The sequence below is a fragment of the Spermophilus citellus genome (genome assembly GCF_964194105.1).
Source record: "Spermophilus citellus genome assembly, chromosome: 8".
Classification (NCBI taxonomy): domain Eukaryota; kingdom Metazoa; phylum Chordata; class Mammalia; order Rodentia; family Sciuridae; genus Spermophilus; species Spermophilus citellus.
In genome coordinates this window covers 70564986-70588371 of record NC_138189.1, presented here as the reverse complement: position 1 = coordinate 70588371, position 23386 = coordinate 70564986, and the positions used below count along the sequence as shown (strand labels likewise).

General features: G+C 40.0%; 1 protein-coding gene across 3 annotated transcripts in view; it reads right to left on the bottom strand.

Annotated features, from left to right (window-relative positions):
* Positions 1–465: 465 nt before the first annotated feature.
* AFF1 (ALF transcription elongation factor 1) overlaps positions 466–23386 on the bottom strand; it is a 202728-nt gene continuing 179807 nt past the window's right edge. For all 3 annotated transcript variants that reach the window (XM_081303788.1, XM_081303789.1, XM_081303790.1), the window contains 9 exons: positions 16366–16472; positions 15218–15464; positions 14446–14537; positions 14171–14231; positions 10870–11006; positions 10155–10226; positions 9604–9741; positions 6914–7137; positions 466–5888 (listed from right to left, as the gene is read on the bottom strand). In XM_081303788.1, coding sequence (XP_081159914.1) covers positions 5767–5888; positions 6914–7137; positions 9604–9741; positions 10155–10226; positions 10870–11006; positions 14171–14231; positions 14446–14537; positions 15218–15464; positions 16366–16472 — 1200 coding nt within the window. In that variant the 3' untranslated portion in view covers positions 466–5766. The remainder of the gene's footprint in view (positions 5889–6913; positions 7138–9603; positions 9742–10154; positions 10227–10869; positions 11007–14170; positions 14232–14445; positions 14538–15217; positions 15465–16365; positions 16473–23386) is intronic.

The window sequence follows — 23386 nt, the reverse complement described above, 5'->3', positions numbered from 1 at the left end:
ACTTTTATTCAGATTTACAGTTCCCTAAGACATTACATGGAAAGTTTTTGTGAAAAGTGTCATCTAGCAGAGATTAATGGCCCATACTGAAGTACAATTTCTTTAGGGTGGGTAAAGGGAGGAAAAAAACCAGATAGACTTTAGATTCAATACCAACATTCTACAAACCTGTTTACCCAACAATTTGAAAAGAGGCAAACTTGGTTATTGATGTACCTGGCCCCTGATGTCAGGATAAGCCCCAGTGGGTTAATTTGTATGTGCTTATGCTTTTGAGAATAAACTCAACAGAAGAATAAGCTACCTTCTGACCACATATACATCCTCCCAAAAAGCAATAAGTACTGTGAAAGAGAGAGCACACTATTCCCTGTGAAACACTCTGGCCACAGATGCAATATCATATAGCAATTTTAAGAATTACCTTATTCAGGCAAAGTAGTAAAAGCAAGGATTCAACTCCAATGATTTCTCTAAATTTTTATTAATTTTTTCAACAGCTCGATCCTCTTGTGAAAAGGAAAGAATTTAAAGAACAGATCAATTACATTTTTTTTTTAAAACAGCACTTAATCCTCATTACAGAGAACAGCAAACAAAAGATCTGTGGCACATTATCTTTGGAAAGATCTTTTGCAAATTTTTCTTCTAAAAAAAAAACTATAATTCTCTCAGAGATCACATATGTCTCTTTCAAAGGACTATACAAGGCATCTAACTTTTATTCACAAAAGCCCCAAGTTGCAGTTCCATTGCTGAAGTAGATAAAATATGTGGAGTTCCCCTTATTTGTGTTGCACATCTTCCCATTGAGAGCATCGCTGCTTTTCTATCCTACATACAAAGTCGTTGTGTTGACAAGAGCTGGCACATTATTCCACAGAAATTAAAGAAAAACTTATTACTTTAAAGATAGCCCAGTGATTTTCATTTATCAACTGGAAAAATTATTCATTTAAACAATTTAACACCAAGATTTGACTTTTCTAAAGTTATAAGAAGCAAAAATATATAATATAATATAATATATAATGGTAATAAATAAAAAAAAGCAACCCTGCTCAGATAACATCCAAACATGATCACATTCAGGAAAAAAAAAATTTTTTTAAACAAGATTTGGGACACACACACACACACACACACACACACACACACACACGCACCCCAACATGAACAGTGTATACTTGATGTCTGAAGGGAGGATGTGCAGTGAGCTTAACAATACATGTCATGGCCTGAACAGAAGGCAAACTTAATACTGCCTGTGAGGAGCATTGCTTAAATATCTACTTTTAAGCAAAGCAAGTCATCTCCTTTAGGTTGGCCACTACCTGGTTGGACAGTGCAGCTTGGCCAGCCTTGATGTCAGTGGTCTTATTACCGTGTCCTCCTGGGCCTATATATTTCCATATAGGCTTATGAGGAGCTGCAGGGTTTCCCTCCTGCCCTCTGAGGCATCCCCTTAGGTAGAAGTAAGGGCACATCTACTCAGCATGGTACCTAATGATGTCTGACTCACAGTGACAGGATGAAGTGTGATTTCCCTCAAAACAATAAGAAACATACAGTCACCTCAAGAAAAGTAGTAGATGGTGCTGATCAACGCATCATAAATAAGAACTAAAGAACATGACTAGTGCTCACAATTCACAAAGAGATGTGCATCCTCAGCCACCAAGAAACCAACATAACTGTGTTGTGGACTGGAGGACTGACTACATGGCAGAAATACCACTTGTAATGTGTGAAGGAAGACCCTCAGCACCATGCTATTCTGCCATTATACTTCTCCCCATGAAAACAAATAATAAAGGCACAGAAAAAAAATACCTTATACCCATTATTTTCCAGTGGGAAAAAAACAGAAGAGGCAATCCACAAGAGAAGGGGTGGGGGCAAGCACCACCATAATCAATCCTGGCCATCTCTTCACAGCTGCAATGTGTACTCACTTTTCAGTAAAAAAAAATCTACACTTCTGTGTTTCTACCAGAAGCCCAAAATAGTCTTGGAAAATTTAAATCCTGCTACTCAGTGGGAAAGAGTGTCTCAGAAGAAATGATAAAAAATTTTCAAAGGTATTTTGTAGTGTCAGGGAAAATAAATCATTAAGAAAAAATAAAGAATCTGGTACAAGGCATGGAAGAATTTAAAAGTATGCTAAATAAAACCAACTCATTTATCTTAATATGCACAAATAAACTTCAAACCTCATAAAGCAGAAGATAGATATAAGACGACCCATGTAACATACCTTGAAGCTGTGGCAAAACAACATTATTTCAAAATTAGGTTTGGTCAACAAGGGCACAACAAATATATACAACTGAATCAGCTCTTGTTCTCTATTTGTGTACAGATTACATATTCTTTTGCACATCAGAGATAGCAGTTGTAGAGAACACAGTGGTTTTCTTTTTGCTTTAAAAAGTGGGATCAAGACTAACCTCCTGCTCCTACTAACATTAATATGTAAGGTACCAGGGTAAGGCAAGTTTTCAGCTACAAAGGGAGAGTAGATTAGCTTCTGAACATCCCAAGATCTAGAACTAAAGAGTAAAGAATAAAGGAGGTAAATGTCCAATGTGTCTAAAGGAAGTAGCTATACATTTTGGCTAAAACAGATCTTTAAAAAAAGATCTTTTTGTTTAAAAAATAAGTTCTTTTCTCATTTAATATTGTGATCAAATCATGATATCAAACAAATTATCCTATTGTAGTTTATTCCTGATTACTGCATGCTGAACCCTCTCATACTGTACCACTGCTACCATGTCATTTGTATATTCATAATCTTAACCCCAAGTATAATCTGGTAGATTTCAGAAAAGTCTTTTTCATTATTTAATAGGGCTCCAAGGTTCGTTGATTCACATTTTCACTATCTTCAGAAGGGCAGAAACATTCAACAATTCGTTTAAAATAAAACAGTATTCTTCCACATTCTTATTCATTCATTCATTCTCTCTCTCTCTCTCTCTCTCTCTCTCTCTCTCTCTCTCACACACACACACACACACACACACACACCCCTGTAGTGGCAAAGGCAAGATTTACTGTTTTCATTAAGATTATTTTTTTCTATTTTTCTCACTGTGAAGTGTGCACTATCACTGTTGTCATGAGAACTTCACATATACAAAGGCTTAATTTTATAATCTAATCCTCTTGAAAGATCTATCTCAGTACAAATTTTTGCCTTTGGGAATTATAAGCATGCAGTGAAAAAGTGCAAATGGTTTAAAAATCCTTCAGATTTCTATATACAACTGTAACAGCAAAAAGGGCTTATGAACATTAAGGACTCATCAGACACTACCTTTTACATACTCTATTAAAAAGGTAGTCATCAGGAATTCTGTTAGGTACAAGGACTGTTGCAGTAAGAATCAGAAATATCCAATGATCAAAGTAGTACAAATTGATCTATCCAGATTCATTATTTTTTCCAAGGGACAAATAAAATTTTAATATAGATTTCAGGGAGGAAAAAAACCCACAAAGAATAAGGCCACTGAAAAAGCAATCTGTTACACTTGGCTGAGAAATCCACTTGGGAATGTCTTCAGTCAAGGGAGCATGGTGGCTTGCCCACAGACTCACACATGCTCTGGTACAACCCGCATAGATCAGAACCTGTCATAAAGAACAGAACCCTTCACCATTGACAGGTGGCTTGACACAGCAGACGGGGAAGGGGAGTTAAGACAGAAGGATTGTAAGTGATCTCGCTGATTCTAGTGCCTTGTCCCCTCCATACAAGGAGCAAACACAATGGCAGGCCTTACAACCTACCAGGCAATTACTGTCCATTTAACAACAGGCTCTCTAGTAGTTTAAAAAAAAACAATAGCTTTGCTTCAGAACATCAGTAAAGGAAACTGCTACATCAGGATCACACATCACACATCAAGGTTTAACGCTCAGATATTAACTCCACTGTCATTCTCTGGCTTTAACCTAGTTAGCAATCAAAGAACAGGCTGGAGGACAGACCAGGGGGCAGCTTCACACAATTTAAACTGAAAAGTCAGCCATGGCTCCAGCATCTACACATCCCTTTACATGTTTACGAAACCAGAAAGTCCTAGTATTCATCAGAGAGACCTTGGGCGTCTTCACTATAAAGAAAGATGGTTCTCCCTTCACTAATAAATACAAAAAACATGAAACTTGCTTGGTAGGGAACAACGTGTAGAGGTGCAGAACAGGCTAATGGGAGAAAAGGAAACCAATTAGTTGCACAGATGAAGCTCACTCCTTAATTTTAACACATGAGCAAATTCTACTTTCTAAAAGGGATAAAAAGAACTGGCTTTTAAAAACACTGCACTCAAAAGAGTATTTCCAATAACAACCTTCAAAATTTCAAAAAGCAATCTGTGCTTGTGGGCATGTGGGAATTCTGATTGTGTTCTTTCATTTTAGGCCATTCAAAACGAACCTGGTTTAATGCAGACAGTATGACATTAACTTAGGGGAAGGCCACAGTTCCCTCTTCAACCTATTCAAATCTAGTTGTCTGAGAACACTCTGGAGTGAAGGCATGTGGTGACAATTTTTTTAAAAATCTACTTAATCCCCACATCTCCACATTCTCTCAGGGAGTCAATTTCCCCTAGGCAATCAAGGGCTCACAAAGTTTAGTTTTGCTATAAATATAAAATAATTTGTAGCAGAAAAATATAGCCTCTCTAAAAAGTATATATCGTTTTTCTTCACTGACAAAACTGAATTGGCTAGACATGAGTTACCACATAGCTGTAGACCACCGATCAGCACCTCAAATTCCATCTCTACTTAAAACAAGAATCAAAAAGCACGTTAGCCATCTGGTCAGGTATAAATGTTGTTCCCTTCTTCCCCAAGTTAGGAAATACAGAATTCGATCAATGGTGACCACCTTGTTAGCTAGAACCCTTCAAGGAAACAAGAGTGGGGATGGCAGCGCCAAGTCCTCCAGGAGTCGGCCTCAAGTGACTCTCAAGGTGGCTCCCATGCGCACTTGTTCTTCCTCCGTTGCGTGACGTGGATCGTGGGTTGCATTTCAGCACAATCAGGAATCCGAGCTGGGGTGAACGCGCAGTACACAGGGCAATGGGAGGGGGTTGCCTTCAGTTTCATACATTATGACAATACTTGGTATTATCAAAGTCACTGTTCACTGGCAGAAAGTGGGGTACAGTGGAGTCCTTCACAACTTAACATTTTACAGATGGCCATTAGAATCTGTTAAACAAGTTTCCCTCAGAACTTAAATTTTTTAAAACAAATCATCCACAAAACCCTTCACCAAAAATCAATGTTTAAAAAATTTTTCTTCTGTGAATGGACTTAGTGTGGCTACTGAGATGACATGAATTTGCTTTCAGAATCGAAATTGTTCCTCATTTCACTTGCAGCTTACATCCATCCTACTGGTTAAAAAACAAAAACAAAAGACCACAGAAATGTTTCTAGACCATTCACATGCCCATTAGGCTACATTGCACTTTTATTCTGTAGTTAGGAAAGGCAAGATCATCTCTGGGGCTGACCTCCATTTCTGCTTCTGTGTAACCATAGTGTCCACCCAATGAAAACACGACTCTTGAGAGTTTATGTGGACAAACCTCCTGGCCATCTTATGCTTTGCTTCTCTTCTTGAGTTTGATATCCTGATGAGACAAATGTCGAGACTGTTTTTTACGCTTCCAATGTGCAAAAAAAAAAAAAAAAAAAAAAAAAAAAGTCCCCAAGGCATGGAGTCAACTTGGGTTTCCATTAAGGTGTTTTGGTTACTTGTTTGAGCCGCTGAAAACCCTGTCTTATATAGTGCACCAGGTCCACCAGACTGCTGTTGAGGGCCAAGGTGCATACTTTTGTGCTGAGTTGAGCAAAGAATTCTGGAAAAAGAAAAACAAAAAGGCCCAAACTAGTAAATACACATGCGCACACACAAATTAGAACAGAAATACAAAAAGTCAAGGTTCAGAAACTATGGCCCCACAATACCCTGCATTTCATCTCAGAAAAAAAAAAAGAATCATAATCTGTAATCGCCTGCTACCTCTCCACATCCCTCCTCTAGACTAGAAGGCCACGAACCAAGTTTGCTTTAGAGTTGGACGCATAACACCTGCCTAGGATAGTGACTGGCAGTTTTAAAATAGCCATTTTATACATTTCATTAATGGATGCATGGATGCAAAAACAAAAACAACCCCAACCACCTTAAAAGTATTATTATTTTACTAAAACAGATAAAGCTCTAAGAGGCTGTGGGGAAAAGTAGAGATTACAGCCAGCTGGCTGCCTTCTACTCTCTAGCTGGGGAGATAGAAGTCACAGCCATGTTCTGGCACTCGCTGCTGTATGCATTTACTTAGTGGTAGCTGGCCTGATGCCAACCAGTTCCTCTACTACAGGTCCTACTGCTCCTGAACCCTGGATTACTCCTAGGGCCTTCTTCCCCAAACAAGTCATAAGACCGTTTACTATACTATATTTCTCTTGTTGTAGCTGACCGTTTTTCTTAACATCTACTGAAAACAAACTCAGCACTGGGATTGTGCTACTTCCCGTCTTAAATGGGTTGAGCCTAGGAACAGCCGTGACTTTCTTTATTTGCTTTGCCCTTTTGCTAGCATTTTGGTTCAGACTGAAATGATGACAGCAGAGCTTGTGACGGGGCAAGGTGCTAAAACCACTGCTAATTTGGTCTTGCTAATCTAGCTACAGAAATCCAGCTCTAAGCCACAAAGTTCCAGGGAGAATTGCAAGTAGGTAACAAGACAAAATGGAAAAAATGAAAAGGGAAACAGCTACACGTGTCCTCCTTTCCTTTAAGAAACTGAACATAGATTACAAACCAACACCATTTCCTCCCGACCTCCATGCCCCCACTAATCACCACCCCAGAGACCTTTACCTTTATTCTTCCTTGCAAGGACTTCAGCCTGTTCCCAAAGATCAAAGGCGGTAAGGACGTGGGACGTGATGGTGACATAGGAAGAGGTCATATTCTGGATGGTGACTGGAGTACTGATTGTGGCAGTCATTCCACTGCTCCCCATACTGCCAGCACTTGACTGGGACCCTGCAGAGCTGGCAGGAGAAGGCATTGGGGACAGAGGGGATGGTGTGCCTGTGCTTCTGGAAGGTTAGAGAAAGACATGGTTAAAGCCTGCCAGATTGCAGGTTTCCTATCTCGAAGACTGCAATCTACATCACCAAGTTTCAGTGTGCATCCACCAAAAAAATAACTATAGCTAAAGTGACTCCTATACAGTTGAAGAAGACCTAGGCACACTAACTGTATTCCAAATATGCTTTCCCATGCCCTTGAACAGTCTACCTCCTCTTCCACGGAGGAATCCCTTCTTCTTACCATCTCCAGTTCCAGCTTATGCTAGGACCCCACATACATACATACACACACACACACACACACACACACACATCATCATCATCATCATCATCATCATCATCATCATTTCATCCCCTCAGGAAACACTAAACTGAGCACCTATCATCATCATCATCATCATCATTTCATCCCCTCAGGAAACACTAAACTGAGCACCTACTCTGCATCTGATACTCTTTTAATCACTGTAGATACAACAAGGCCGCCTTCCTGACACCACTTTGAACTTATCTTTTTTTTGCATTTATCTGGGTCACAGCACCATGGAGGCAGAGACCATGTCTTATTAATCTTTCCACAGCTAGCACTTAACACAGTAAATGGCTTTTTGAGGGAGGGGTAAGGGATTAGGGGGGCTGGTAACTAGGGATTGAACGCAAGGGCACTTAACCACTGAGCCACATCCCCAGCCCTTTTTATTTTTGATACAAGGTCTCGCTAGATTGGCTTTGAACCTATGATCCTGCCTCAGCCTCTCAAGTTGCTGGGATGCACCCCAGTGCCTGGCAAGTAAGTGCTAAGAGTAGAATCCCACAGAATCAACAAATGAACTGCTGTGGGTAGACTGCAGGAAAATGGGCAGGGAGTGTCACACACTGGGAAACTCAATCTTACTGTTTTTTCTGCCCTTGGCTAAATATCTGGTCATGCCAGTTAACATGTGCCTCAACGTGGAGCAAATGAGAAAAGACCAGGGAAGTCACTCAGATATAAAAAGTAAATGGATATAGGATGGAAGGTGGGGTCAGCAGCAGCAGTTTCACGCTGTGACATCTGCCCTGTGGGCCGCAGGATCCTGAGCATGCCTGGCAGAACACACACTTTCAAGGACTGGAGAGAGAGCTTCCTGAGGCAGCAACTCTTGTCTGCTTTGTTTACTGCTGTTTCGACAGCAGCTACAGGGGTTAGGTGGTCTGGCTGGGCAGATGGCCACAGGAATTATCTAAAATAATGTGACTGACAACCTATTAGCTTAGAATATCTCAGAGTGGGAGTTGTGAAGCTTTCATAAATAAGAAATTGCTTCTCAACCAGGACTTTCTCTTTTTTAAAAGAGGCCATATGGGAGTCTCTTCTTTAGAATTTCTGGAAATCGGGCAGTCTTCTAAGTGATGCTCTTAAAATAGCAAAACCTATCAGAACTAGGAACTTCCCAAGGAATATGACCAAATTTTTTTAAAAAAGAAAATACTAGACAAGGACTACAGGGCAGAACAACCCACCTTCATCTTACAAACACAAGTGAACACGATTCTTTTTTTCAATGTTTTACAGCAGATAAACAATTGCAGTTCACAAAGTGGGAGAAATAATTTTGCTAGACATAATTGCTTCATTGGTATTACTGGCGTGGGTCCTGAAGACAGTGGAAGGTATATGGTTCTGGAAAGTTCTTGTTTATTGAAATGTCAAGAAGATACATCACAGAAGGAGAAAGCACATTGGCTCTGGTTCTGCCCCTCATGGTTTTGTGTTCTTAGGCATATCTAAGATCCTCAAAGCTCTAAGATTTAGACTCTATGTTCTTTGCAATTATTCTAACCCCCTCTTTTCCACCATTTTGCTTTCCACAGAAGTTAACTGCAGTCAACCATGGGCTTGCTTAGACTCCAAAGAGAGACCACATTCACATAGCTTCTATTTACAATGTATTGTTGTAATTATTCTATTATTAGTTAATATTGTTAATTCTTTGTTGTTGCCATGCTAGGGATCAAACCCAGGGCCTAGCACATACTAGGCAAATGCTCTACCACTGAGCCACACCCCCAGACCTTACTGCTGATCTCTTACTGTGCCTGATTTACAATGAAACTTTTATAGATATGTATAAGAAAAAGCATAGTATATACAGAGTGTTTGGTACTAATCTGCAGTTTCAAGCATCCACTGGGGGTCTTGAAATGTATCAACCATGGACAAGAGGGAACTACTGTACCTTTTATGTTAACCAATCTGCCTCAATATTGGTTTATAAATAATTCTCAAACGGCAGGAATATGCTAATAATTTACCTTTAAGGAGCAAATCAGCACAGAGATGAAGCATTCAGTTTTGAAAAGCCAAAGAGTGAGTGTGTGTGCACGCACACACACATAGGGGGTGGGGAGGGGGAAAGGGAGACAGTTGCAAAAGAGGTAAATTAAGAATGACTTAATTTTGTAAATTATTGAAATTAGATTTATAATTACCTTGCAATGCATGGAGAAGGGGCCTGGGCCACTTTGGAAGAACTCTTGAAGTGTTCATTAAGAGTACGGGAATACTTTATTGCTACGTCTTTTTTACAACGAAACATTGCCATGTTCAAAAGGGACTGGCAACGCATGCTGTGAACAAGAACAGAAGTTAAAGTGACATGTGCATCACCTTGTCGACAGGACTAGCTTTACCACAGAAAAATAACCGTTGCACCCAAGTCTCATGAGCACACTGGGTATGCTCCCGTCTGTATACCTCGTCTGTATACCTCAAGAATCTACACTGTTCAGACTATTGCCAAAAGTCAATATTGGCATAAAGACATAGATGTGCAAAGATACAGCTCAAACCACAAGACCAAAGCATTTACCAAGTCTTCAGTAAAACAGCATTAGGTGCCATTTCCCAGTAATCATCAGTGGGATTAACCCCAACTAAGTACTCACTAGCATTAGGTTAAGGAATCAAATTTCAAAATGTTTTAACATCAAAAGAAACAAAAACACATTTAGTGCTATTTAACAAAGAAAAAAATACACACCATAAAACAGCAAATATTTTCTCTTGTGTTGGTGCTGTGGCATCTGAGAATGATTTTAATGACATTGTGAATCTATAGGGAGACAAAACCATATACTAGGTTAAACAAAGACAGTATGAAAATCCCAGGCACAGATGCATCTTGGAACTGTAATTTAGTGCTCTTTGTATTGACTTTTCCTGAAGATATGAAATAATGACAGCCACACAGAAACAGTGAGCAACAATGCAGGCCATTCAGAAAACCAGGACCTATGGTTTCCTGCCTCTTGAAACCAAGTGCAGTCAGTTGTGCCCTCACCAAGTCCCCTGTTGAAATGCAGGTAAATACACACCTGAGCCCAGAGGGCATCTGATAAGAAAGCTGAACTGGAAAAACCACCCCGTCCCTGCAAGGTGTAGCATTTCTCAGTGCGCTTGGCAAAGTGATATGGCTAGATTCAGTAATTCTGTGCTAGCACTTCAGTTAGAACACAATTTAATTCAGTTCTTGGACCAATACCTTCTTATTGTTTTACCTTTTTGGCAGTGCTGGGATGCAGCCCAGGGCCTCGCATGCCAAACAAGTGCTCTAACACTGAGCTGCAGCCCCAGCTCCCATGACCTGAAGGCTCCCCTGTACTGTAGCTGTATTCACACTAAGGTTGAAAGATTAAAGCAATAAAGGTGAGGAAAGAGAAGTACTTGAGAGAACAGCAAAGTGACTTGGCACTTACTTGATGAGATCTACAGTTTCTGAGTACACTGAATAAGCCGACTTGGAGGCCGGACTCTCAGATTCCATGGCAATCCCACACTCGATAAAGGACAGGATGGCTTCCAAGTACTTGAAGGCCTTTCCAACCTTGTCCGTCTGTAGAAGAACACAGCCACTGTTAGGCCCAAGACAGGCTTTATTTAGTTCCTTTCCCACATTCTTTAACTTTCCTCCACTGTCTTGCTTTAATCATCAGGAAAAAAAAAGTATGAAAATAAACCAACTAAAAGTGATAAATAACTAAAGCCTGTCAGCTCTAACCAACAAAAAATTTCTCTTTTTTTGGAAAAATTCATTAGAAATAAGAAAACAAATCTGTATTAAGACTATTCTCTCACAACCTTCTGGAAGCACACAAACCAAGACTCCTTGTCATTAACACAAAATTATTCATTACATAACTTTCTTGAGAAATAGGTTATTCTACACATCTAAAGTAAGGCAGACACAAGTTTCTTTGGTAGATGTTGAGGTTTACCTGAAGTAGAATACATTTATCATAGACCAGGAGTATTTTAGACATAATCCCTAACAATAATCTTCAAGCATTTTAAAGCCCAACAGATTAATCTCTTTTGGCACCTAGATTTAGTACAAGGCATCAGGGACATTAAGTACTGAGATAATAGGGACAAAATTTCAAAGTTCCTTTGAGGGATTAGAGAAATTAGAAATATAAATGAAATCAGATACTTGTGGCCACCTTAAAAGTAAATATATATTTTGTCACCTAAAGCTCTTCTCACTGAGTGGCATACAGCCAATTCAACTAATGACACTGGGATAAGCAACTCACTTTTTCTCTACCTGTGGCATACACACCACACACTGAGAGCAGCTAACAATTGCAAGTCTGTAGTTTTCCCCAATGCTCTCAATTTGATATGTTAAAAAAGAATTAAAATAGCAATACATGAGGGCAGTGACCTATCAGGTAGCTTAGGAGTGTTATTTAATTTACCGGCTACTGCTACACACCACAGGCAAGAGCAGGAATAGCTCTTCCCCTTAGTGCACTGCTGTGTGCTTCCCTCAGGGCACATCCTGTTGTGTGTCTAACCCGCAGTGGAACAAATGGAGTTGCTACACAGACATGCATATGAAACACGACTTCATGTGACAGATGCGTAGACGTTTATATGCAGACATATACTTCAGAACACTCAATCTTAGTGCTCTAAAAAATTTTAACCTTTAAAAATAACTTAGCTTCAAAATTTCTTTCCTAGAGAGCCAAGGCTCAGAAGATAAGTGACCCAAAAAAAAAAAAAAAAAATAGAAGTCAAATTAGTATGCCTCAATGAGCAGGATAGGACACATTCATTTACTTCACTGATGGAAATCTAATTCTCAAAATTATCTTACGTAAAACCATCTATTTCATGGAATTTCTGAAATTAATATTGGCCTTAGGGCAGAAGCAAATGAAACTGTCAGCTAACAAGCTGATTAGGGAATATCCACTTCCTCAAGTACTTTGCAAGGCTAAGAAGCATTATCCCTGTGGTCACTCTCCCCAAACAGGGCAACAGCAGTGCAGCTCTGATTTCCCTACTCAACAAGATAAGTGCACGTAAAGATGAAATACACTCCCCTGCACTCGGCTGAGCACTTCTTAGCTCTCTGGATGCCAAGTGCACATCTTTGAGATATTATGCCATTAAGACAGAATATTATGAAAAAGGTGACCAGACAGGTTATTGTCCAAACTGGCAGACTTTGAGAGCAAAACGGGTATAATTACTGCAATGGGATACGCAGGACTGTCCTGGAACACTGGGTTGTATGGCTGCCTTTTGTAGAGAGAAGATATGCCTATGTATGGATTCAAGCAAATACCTGGAATACTGTTTGAATGAGGGAATCTAGTGTGGAACATGTCCAATGTCAAGATAGGTTTCAGATAACTGGATAATAGTGCTAAATATTTACTCTTTTACAAAACTCACAAGAGTCATACAGTTCCAGTAAGGAGGCAGCTGAAAGAGCACCACTGTGTGGTGCAGCCATGGTCTGACTCAAGTCATCCTGACACGGTGCTGTAGGATAGGGACAGAGCATCTTGTCCTGAGCTCCCTCATGGCATCCAGCATGGGACCCTTTAGCAATGGGACCTGCTAAAAGGTCTCAGTTGTTTCCCCTCTAGAGAGCAGGAGAATGGATGCCCATCTGCAGCCTAGAGTGAGAGCACCAAGCCAAGGTCTGAATGACTCCTGCAGAGTGGCCAGATTCAGGTCCCTGTGGACCCTGCCACATGCAGTTTGGTTTAGGTTTGGGGGACATGCTCAATAAATAAAAGCCATAGGGTCTTAGGTGTTTAAATATGACAAAGGGCAAACATGATCTCATTATATTGCAGTAAAGATGTAAAAGCATACTTAGTTACATATATCATTAACATCAAACCACCACCTTCCAGAAAATCCATAGGGGAATTAGTAAAGAGTTCACATCTTCAAGCATGTTTACCAACAGTACAATCATCACCTTTATCTCAAATTTTCATCTACTGGCCTTGGTCAAATATTCCTCCAGGTCAGTCTTGCAGGGATTTTAGGTAATTTTGGAATGTAAACAGGCTTCCTCACCTTGTCAACTGTCAGGGTGGGCACAAATTGACTGACTTTCAAAAGCCGAACTCATTTTTCACATCCAAAGAATTGACTCAATGGGACAAAAAAACTCACTCATATATTAAATCACCACCAAGTAGATCAACTTTCACTCATTTAGATAGACTACTTATGACTAAGTATGTGTAAATTGGCCCATGATCATACTGAATCAACAGAACCAAAGAAAATAATCCCACTGAACTCCCTATTCTTTGGTCATTAAAATCCTGGTTCTTCTGATTGTGTTATGACCAATAGCAAGACCATATACTTCTTTCTCCTGGTGACTCCCACCCCAAAATGCCCCATGCACATGTTTAATGATGTAGAATGTAGTAGAAGAGAGACCATAAACACTATAGCATCCCCCACCCGATTCCGGTTCTGGGGATTGAACTTGGGTTCTCTACCACTGAACATGCATCCCCACCTCTTGACATTTTTTGAGACAGGATCTCACCAAGTTGCCCAGGATGGCCTAGAACTTGCAACCCTCTTGCCTTAGTCTCCTAATTAGCTGGAATTAAAGCCCACCATGCCTGGCTTCATTTCTTCTTCTTCTTCTTCTTCTTCTTCTTTCTTCTTTTTTTTTTAATAATAATAAAAAAAAACCATTCAACAAAGGGAATAAAAGCCAAGACTGACCATTGACTCTGCTTTGCACTTCAACTTTTTGGCCTCCCTCATGTGAAAATCAGCTTGCTGTCTGAAAAAGAAGAGGAAAAAGCAGAGATGGTCACAGGAACTTAAAATTACTAGATGAGGGTAACGTAACTCAAAACTGAGAGATGATAGAAGATAGGAGGAGAAAGGGAAGAGGATGAGGTAAATAATGAAGGACAAGAGGTAAAGAGAAAGGGAAGAAGCAGAGGAGAGGGAAACCAGGAGAAAAAAAAATAAGAAGGCACCCGAACTCTTACTTGTCAAACTTCACTTGAGGCTTCCCTGGTTTAGAGTTACTATTTGGCAAAAAAGGCACTGGAAAAGGATTTGCAGCGTCTCCAGAAGATCCCTTAAAAAAAAAAAAATCAGACACAAATTATACTATAACCCTAAGATCAACGTCCTAAAGGAACATCCCTCTTCAGCATCCAAAAAAAAAAAGTTTGAAAAAGAAATTTTAAGTCAATCACTGCACAAGTGAACTGGGTCACACACTTTCCCAGCTGCAGATGCAACTGAAGCTTTTAGGTTCTGGTTGTAAACTCAAAACAATGTTAAGTAAGTCCCAAAGAACAGGTCATTCACAGAGCCAAAGAGAACATTTTCTCTTAGTCAATACAAACACAGAGGACCAGATTAATAGGAAGAAGTAATGTTTGAGAAAGCTGTTAATTTTTTCCCATTATAACCAATAATCAAAACATTTGTGATCAAATAGTCAAAGGAAGAACTGGGGTAACCATTTTTTTTTTTTTTTTTTTTTTTTTGCTGCAAAATATCTGGTAAAGAATTAGTACAAAAACCTATTGAATTTTCTGCCTTTGAATTACTAAGAACAAATTGACCTTAACATTTAATATTAACTACCTATTATTCTCCCTCCCAAAATTATGACTCTAAAGAGAACTTATCATTGCCATATTAAAACAGAGGCACAGCTCTGAAGTTCCATCATTAGGAACTTACTTTGAGAACTTACAGACACACCAATACATCCCATTTTGCATAATTACTACCTTCCCTACTTACTTTGTGTTCAGCGGAGCTTCCAGAGCCTTTCCCCTGTACTTTTCTGTGCTTTGAAACGGAAGGGTCTTTATGGTTGCTCTTGGTACTACTGGCACTTTTGGGAGGGTCGTGGCCACAAATGTCTGCTTCCTGCCTTGACCTCTTGTGTGCTGGCTTGGCTGGTTTTTGGGAGGACGAGGATGAGGACGACACAGGTGGAGGGGGAAGCATTTCCTTTTTTGTGGGCTCTGAGGAGGGCCTAGGTGTCCTGGAGTGAAACATCACACAAAACTAAACTGAGGCAGAACACAAATCACACAGCTTAGTTTCATTTTAAAGGATAAAATGGCCGCTGGCATGAAAAACTGCAGGGCTACTGAGCATGAAATCATGTTGTAGAAAATTTAAGGGACTTTTCATGCCTTGAGAAATCTTTCCCTATTCATTAGTAACAAATGAAGCTGTATAACTTTTCACTTAGCTTGCTGATCATGACAATGGTCCTAACTTACCCCAGATGTTCCTACCTTTCAGTGGCTCCCTAGCCTACACCTTCTTCTCCCTCTCCCACCTCCCCGTGGGCTCCCAATCATGGCACTCTATATCTGTTTTGGCCAAGTCACTGTGAGGCAATTTCTTGAATAAATCAGTAAATCTCAGTTACTTTTTTGTTTATTCACCTTCTTAGCACTACCATTCTCATCTGTCATCTGTCTCCCTAGTGACAGAGGCTGGTTGGCCTTCAGATTCTTACTCATCTCTAAAAGAAAGAACACTGAACCTAGGCTCCCCGTGGTGTCTAAATGCTGGCTATAGCACCCAGCAGAAATTCTGTGACTCTGAGCGAACTGTTTTCCCTCTGTGCCTCCACTGCTCACCCTGCAAAGTAGGGAAAGTAATAGCACCTTTCTTACTTCCCTTTAGAAAACACAATTCCATATATTTAGAAAACTTCCCTTACTGAAAATGCTCCTGCTAAATCTAAATTTGCTGAATTGTCAATTCCCACATGATGAGAGGAATACATCATCATCAAAATAGCCAGAATGAGTTCATTAATCCACTGGGTCTACCACAGAAAACTTTTTTTTTTTTTTTTTTGCCTTTCCAAGACTCAAGAAGAGTTGGTCACCTTTTTAGGCTGTTCCCAATCGGATCTCCATACTCACTTTGTTTTAGAAGATTCTTTGTGGGAGGATGAGGATGAAGAGGACTGTGATTTAGCTTCTTTCTCCAGTCTGATTTTTTTGTTATCATAGTCTCTTTCTGTTTCGCTCTATTAATGGAAATATAACAAGCAAGGCAAAATGTCACAAATGTTAATTGTACCAACAAAACAGAAAAGAGAATACAGAAGCAACAAAGAGAATAATTCAACTTGTGGAGACATCTGTGTAAAGTAATCCCATTAGAACTTAAAAGGTCACGTGTGATGAGTGAGAGCAGAGAGGATACATTATCTAAATTTGATGAGGATTGTATTAAAACAGACTTTGCACAAAAGAGACTATTCCCAATACCACAGAAAGGGGTGATATCTGCTGGGCACAGTGGTACACACCTCCTATGATCCCGGTGGCTTTTGCCCTGAAGCAAAAGGATTTTGAGTTCAAAGCCAGCCTCAGCAACTTAGCAAGGCCTAAGCAATTCAACAAGACCCTGTCTCTAAATAAAATATAAAAAAGGGTCAGGGATGTGGCTCAGTGATGAAGCACCCCTGAGTTCAATCCCTGGTACCAAAAAAAAAAAAAAAAAAAGGTAGGTGAAGTCTAAAATAATAGATGACAACAAGAACAGACTTCAACACATCATTGATGTTTTTCAAAATATTGAAAGACTCAATAATTAACATGCATGAGGCTATAGTGTCAAAAAAAAAAGGTAAAGAATCAATAAAACATGCCATATTCACATCAAGCAACACAGGGATGATTTTATGAAGCCCCTCCCACTTCTTTCAAAAGAACCATTCACTTACATCCCCCAACTTATTGTATGTATAAAATTCAGAGTGGAATATTGAAAACCTACTCCTAATGAAGAACAGAGAAATGCTGAAAAAGAAACTGACTATAAAATCCTCTACATGTCTCACAGAAAGAATTATACAGATATTTCACAAAATAAAAATAGTTACTGGGGGATTCTGTCTTTTCCCTCTCCATTCTCTCACCATCCCTAATATTGTCTTTATCCACCCCATATTACACATTTGTATCTTCCCAAAAAATTCTGATTAAAAAATGAAGGACTACAAATATGATTTTAGTGGGAATATGGAAATAAAGGGAACCTAACTATAGGATTTAAGTAATTCAAAAGCACCCATTTTACAACTTAAAGTGCTAAATACGGTTAATCATCAGAAGAACAAGTCTTCAGAGCCAACCATGAAGCCTTCTCCACGTTCTCATGTGCTATTTGTGACCATGAACACCTATGTTACGTACGAGAAGTCTAACATAAGGACTTCACGGTGGCCTCCTTGCCACTGGACTGGCTAAAGAAGGAGTCCACGCTCTCTCCAGCGAGTGGCAGTGATGTGATGGGTAGGAGTCCTTCAATGAACTCTGCTACACAATGAGAACTGGACTCCCCAACTGAGTTCATGGAGTTAGAAATCTGGGTCACCACCAGTCAATCTAGGACAATCCTCAACCAATCCCAAATCCTCTTAGGCCTTAAAGGAGAACAACATTCTTCAAATTAACTGACGGTGGATGGTACTGGTTTTTCACCACTGTGTCTTCCTCTTTCCCCGAACTTCTCTAAGAAAAATTAATAAATTAAGATGTTTAGGCTCAAGGTCTACCCAGACATTAATAAACAGCCTGGCCCTGCTCAAAAGAACAAAAAATAAAAAATAAAAATCCCTCCCCTCTGCCAACACATGTGCCTTTAGTTGTGTGTACTTCCAACCAGCCCTACGTAGAATCTTCTGGAAAAACCCTTTTATTCACTTATGTACTGTCTTGTTTCAAAATAGATTCATTCATGATGGCTTACAAAGATACTTGTTTTTAGTCTTGTGTGCAGAAGTGAGAACATTAAATAAAGGGAAAATATGGGTGGAGGAGAGGAATTAAAGCCAAGGGAAGGTGCATACTCTCTGAAGGCCACCAGTTCTCACAGCCCTGCAGGCTCCTGCCAGCAGGCTGGGCGGTAAGCCCATAGGGAGCACCTGCACTTGAACGTGGCTGGTCTGAAATGAGAAGTGACTCTGAAGACATGATGCCAAGAGAGAATTTAACAGTTTTCAGGTTGATGGAAGTTTGAGATATCTTGTATCAAGTAAAATTATTGAAATTATTGCCATTAGCTTTCTTTTTTCATTTTTTATTTAAAAAAAGAAATTTAAGATTAATATGTGGTTCACACTATATTTCTATAGCAAACATAGTTTGCTATAAATTGGGTTCTGAATTTCTAATTTGCCAAACAAAGAAGGAATTATAGGGATAAGATACAAATAAATCAGCAGAAATGTAACCATTCACTATGGGAAAATGGGGGAAAGGTATCTTGTGGGTCCTAATAAGGAGATGAGTGCTATATGAGGTATGTAAGCAAGGCCTAAACCCATGACTGAAATGCCACAGGAAGTAGTACATGGCTGTTTGTTCTGTGAGCACCAGCGGGTAGCAAAGTTCAGAAGTCAAAGGCACTGGCAGAGGCCAGGAGAAGCCTGCAGGGACACTGTGACAAGCTCTGTAAACACACAAACACCTGTTCAACAATTTACAGGGGCAGCACTTCAGAGATGGCAAACCATGGTTAAGAGAAAAAGAATCACCAACAGGGTTAAAACAGAATCCTGCTGCAGGTTGTGGAAACCCCCCTGTCAATTAAGCACCTAATTGCATCCAGGTTCACTGTCATCAAAGGGGTCAGGGAATTATCTTAAATTTTAGATTCTATGCGGCATACCTGGCCTAGCAAACATTGCAAGAAAATGGGAAAATTATTTTGGGGGAAAGTCAGAATTTGCTAAAATATCTAGATGAATATTAACTTGCACATGAGAACATGAGATAGTAAAACACACACACACACACACACACACACACACACACACACACACACACGAGAAAGTCATTTCCTGTTAGTTAATGACATAACACAGGTCTCCAAGACAAAACTAACATAAACCATCCATAAAGTAGTTTCCTCTTCAAGAAAACACTGGAGTCCAGAGGTGAATGAGAGCTAATTTTTGTTTGTATGTTTTTGTGCTGCTTAGGACATGTTAGTTATTATTATAAACAAAAGTGGCAGACCTTATAAACCACACATGAAAATAAGATTCACGCTGAGTTAATTCCCACAAACTCTGCTTGTGCCATTTGAAGGCTCAAAAGAAGAGCCAACAAACAAATCACCAGACACTAACTTCAGTACTGGCATTTAACAATGCTAACATTTAGCGATTTATGGAAATAATATGCTTTAAATTGATATTTAACAACTCAGATGCAAAGAATACTCCAGAAGCTAGTAGAAGGAGCCACTTAAGTAAATAAAGCAATCCTATTGATTCTGCATAACTATTGAGTTCACGTCTGCGGGTTTGAGGTTAGTGTTTCCTTGTACACTATGCACTTGGAACTTTGTTCTTCTCTGTCTGGAACAGTCAGAGGCTTCCTCAGAGCAGGCACTCAGCATTTGTGAAGGTCCTGGAAGGGGGCCTCATAGTGAAATCAAGTGAATAGACTGGGAGAAGAATTATTAAAGTGGGGCCAGGCAATACTGAGTATTAGGAAATTAAGACTTGAATTTCAAAGTTCCAAGTACTGCAGAAAGATAGGAGGCATGGTATTCTTTAGATTCTTCTGGGTCAAGCAGTCTCGTGAAAAATCAGAAGGCAGTAACACATGCTCTTTGAATGAGCATGAAAAAATGAAATCTCTTTGCCCGATGGTTTTATCCCCAGGTTGCCTCTATTTCAGGGACACCAGTCAAAGGCCTGAGATTCAGAAATTCTTGTTCCATTAGGGTAAGTATCTCAAGGGTGCCGGCACCTACCACAGAGGAGACTGTTGGCTGCCAATCGGGTCCTAACTCACTTGTTTGCTTTCCCTAACCTGTTGGGTCAGGCAGCCTTGGGTGATCTGCCAAGTGCTGCTCCACCTACAGAACAGAGCTAAAGGGCAAGAACTGAGACCATAAAAGGAAGAGATGGGGCTGTGCTTGGCCAAGTTGGTTTCTGTAAGAGAACGCCTCCAGGGCAGCCAGGTGCCTGCCCCAGCACCTGGTTTGTCATGTAGGTACTTGCAGGTAGCAATGGGAAACGAAGGTGGCTTTTTCCAGGACCAGCACTTATTTGAGGCCACAGAGATTCTGGTTGGAAAGATACAGCCTGGCTGTGACGGGGGTAGAAAGGAGTATCTAAAAGGGAAGCTAAAATGGTGACAAGAGTATACATGGGCCTCAGGGTGGCAGTGGTGGGAGCAATGGCTTAAACTGGGACGATATTGTAACTGTCCTATTAATCCTAATGGCTGCAGTCAACACATGGGTCTTGAACTCTGATCTTGTACCTCTCTCAAGCATCTCCAGCAACATGTGTATACAAAAATTTGTGAGGGAAAAGAGAAAAACTCACAGGATTGGGAGGTGGCAGCAAACCTGAGCTCCAGACCCGTTTTTACTCAGAAGCCAAGTGATGTTAGCACCTTTCTAGATCTCATCTATGAAAAGGTAGCAGCCTGCGGAGCATAGTGGCACACACCCGTACGCCACATACTCAGGAGGCTGGGGCAAGAGGATTGCAAGTTAGATGCCCGCTTCAGCAATTCGGCAAGACCCTGTCTCAAAATAAAAATTAAAAAGGGCTGGGGATGTAGCTCAGTGGTAGAGAACCCTGGGTTAAACTCCAGTACCAAACACATACAAAAGGGGGCGGCCTTAATGAGGACTGCTAGGTTCTTTCAACCAAGTCCAAGACTGTACTATATTCTATATTCTCCCAAAGAAAAGCAAATGAGCTTGGTAGCACATGAAGCAGAGGAAAAGTGGAGAAGCAGACAATACTCTGGAAAAGTCAGGAAATTCCCTCTGAAGGGGATTTAATCGAGAAAGACACGGGGCTACCCAGGCCAGTTCACACCAAGAACATGGGAAGGGACTTAATGAGAAGACAGGTCATGTTCACTGAGCAAATGCTGCAGAAAAGGAAAATCCATCACTCTTCCTCCTTGGTGAGGACACACACACACAAAGGCACTGGAATGTCTAGAAACAGCCTCAGCTTGCACAGGCCTATGGGTGTGATGCTCTTAGAATAACTGATAGGCATGAAGAGATGGCTATAAGCCACTTCAGAAAATTATAAAGGATGAGCTTTCAAACCCCTTGATTTTAAGGATTAAAATCTGAGGAGAAACAAGCCAAGAAAAGACAGATTTTGAATGGAAGGGAAATAAAGAATCAATCATCTCAAGCAATAGAAACATGCTTTTTCCTACCACATACAACTTACCTTCCCCACTGTGTAAAACACTATTAAATATCACTGAAATTCTGCACTCCCCCACCTAATGTTAAAGTTTCTTAGTTAGTAAAGCATTTATTTATAAATGTATCCCTTGTTCAGTTATTTGTCTAAATGACTGAAGACAGGTTATCCACCTATAAGATGACTGGGTGTAAAGAAAGTATTAGCTACACATATGCCTAGCACCCAGCAGGGTTTACACAATAGCTCCATGCCTGTTAGGTACATCTGTAGGTACATTCCAATTGCACTGGACTGAGTGTGCATCATACCATGATTCTAAACTCCAATTTTTCTTCCAAATCTGGAAAATGTGAACTTGGCTTAAGAATAAGAGCTTCTTCTCAGCAAAGGAAAAATAAATAATGTGAAGAGAGAGCCTACAAAATGGGTGAAAAATCGACCACACACATCTCAGAGAGAGCACTAATATCCAGGATATATAAAGAACTCAAAAAACTTAACATCAAAAATGCCAAACAACCCAATCAATAAATGGGCTAAGGAACTGAACAGACACTTCACAGAAGAAAAAAATATGACCACTCAACAAACACACAAAAAAAATGTTCATCATCTCTAGCAATTAGAGAAATGAAAATCAAAACTACGCTAAGATTTCATCTCACTCCAGTCAGAACGGCAGCTATCAAGAATACAAACAACAATAAGTGTTGGTGAGGATGTGGGGAAAAAGGCACACTCATGCATTGCTTGTGGGACTGCAAACTGGTGCAACCACTATGGAAAGTAGTACAGAGATTCCTCAGAAAACTTAGAATGGAACCACCATTTGACCTGGTTATCCCACTCCTTCGTTTTTACTCAAAGGACTTAAAGTTGTCATTCTACAATGATGCAGCCGCATCAATATTGATAGCAGCTCAATTCACAATAGCTAAAAACTATGAAACCAACCTAGATACCCTTCAACAGATGAATGGATAAAGAAAATGTGGTATGGGCTGGGGTTATAGCTCAGTTATATAGAGTGTTTGCCTAGCATGCACAAGGCCCTGGGTTCAATCCCCAGCACCACTCACATACACACAAAAAAATGTAGTATGTATACACAATGGAATATTATTCAGCCTTAAAGAAGAATGAAATTATGTAATTTACAGGTAAACGGATGGAACTAGAGAATATCATACCAAGTGAAATAAGCCAATCCCAAACCAAAGGCTGATAAGCAGATGCTATCCATAATTAGGGGTAGGGAAGACTGAAGGAACTTTGGATTGTGCAAGGGGAGTGAGGAGAAGGGTGGGGCTGTAGGGATGGGAAGGATGGCAGAACGAGACCCACATTATTTTCCTATATACATGGATGACTGCACCACTCCTGTGACTGCACCATGTATATCCAGAGGAATGAGAAGTTGTGCTCCATTTATGTACAATGTGTCAAAATGCATTCTACTGTCATGTATAACTTATTAGAACAAATTGAAAAAATAAAAGAATTGTATAAAAGAACATAGGTGCTATTTTAAATTCTAAAGTGCAATCAGATTGATAAGACTCAACAGTTATGTAAGGAGTTCATACCTATTCTCCCTCAAAATTTCTTCATGTTTCCTCAAGAATGATTCCTTACCCTCCCCTTTAAAGTAGACAGAAAAGGGGGTACCTTTTCACAAGTGCCACATTTGATGGCTTCATCATAGCTGTTAACCATTATTAACTTTTTTTGGT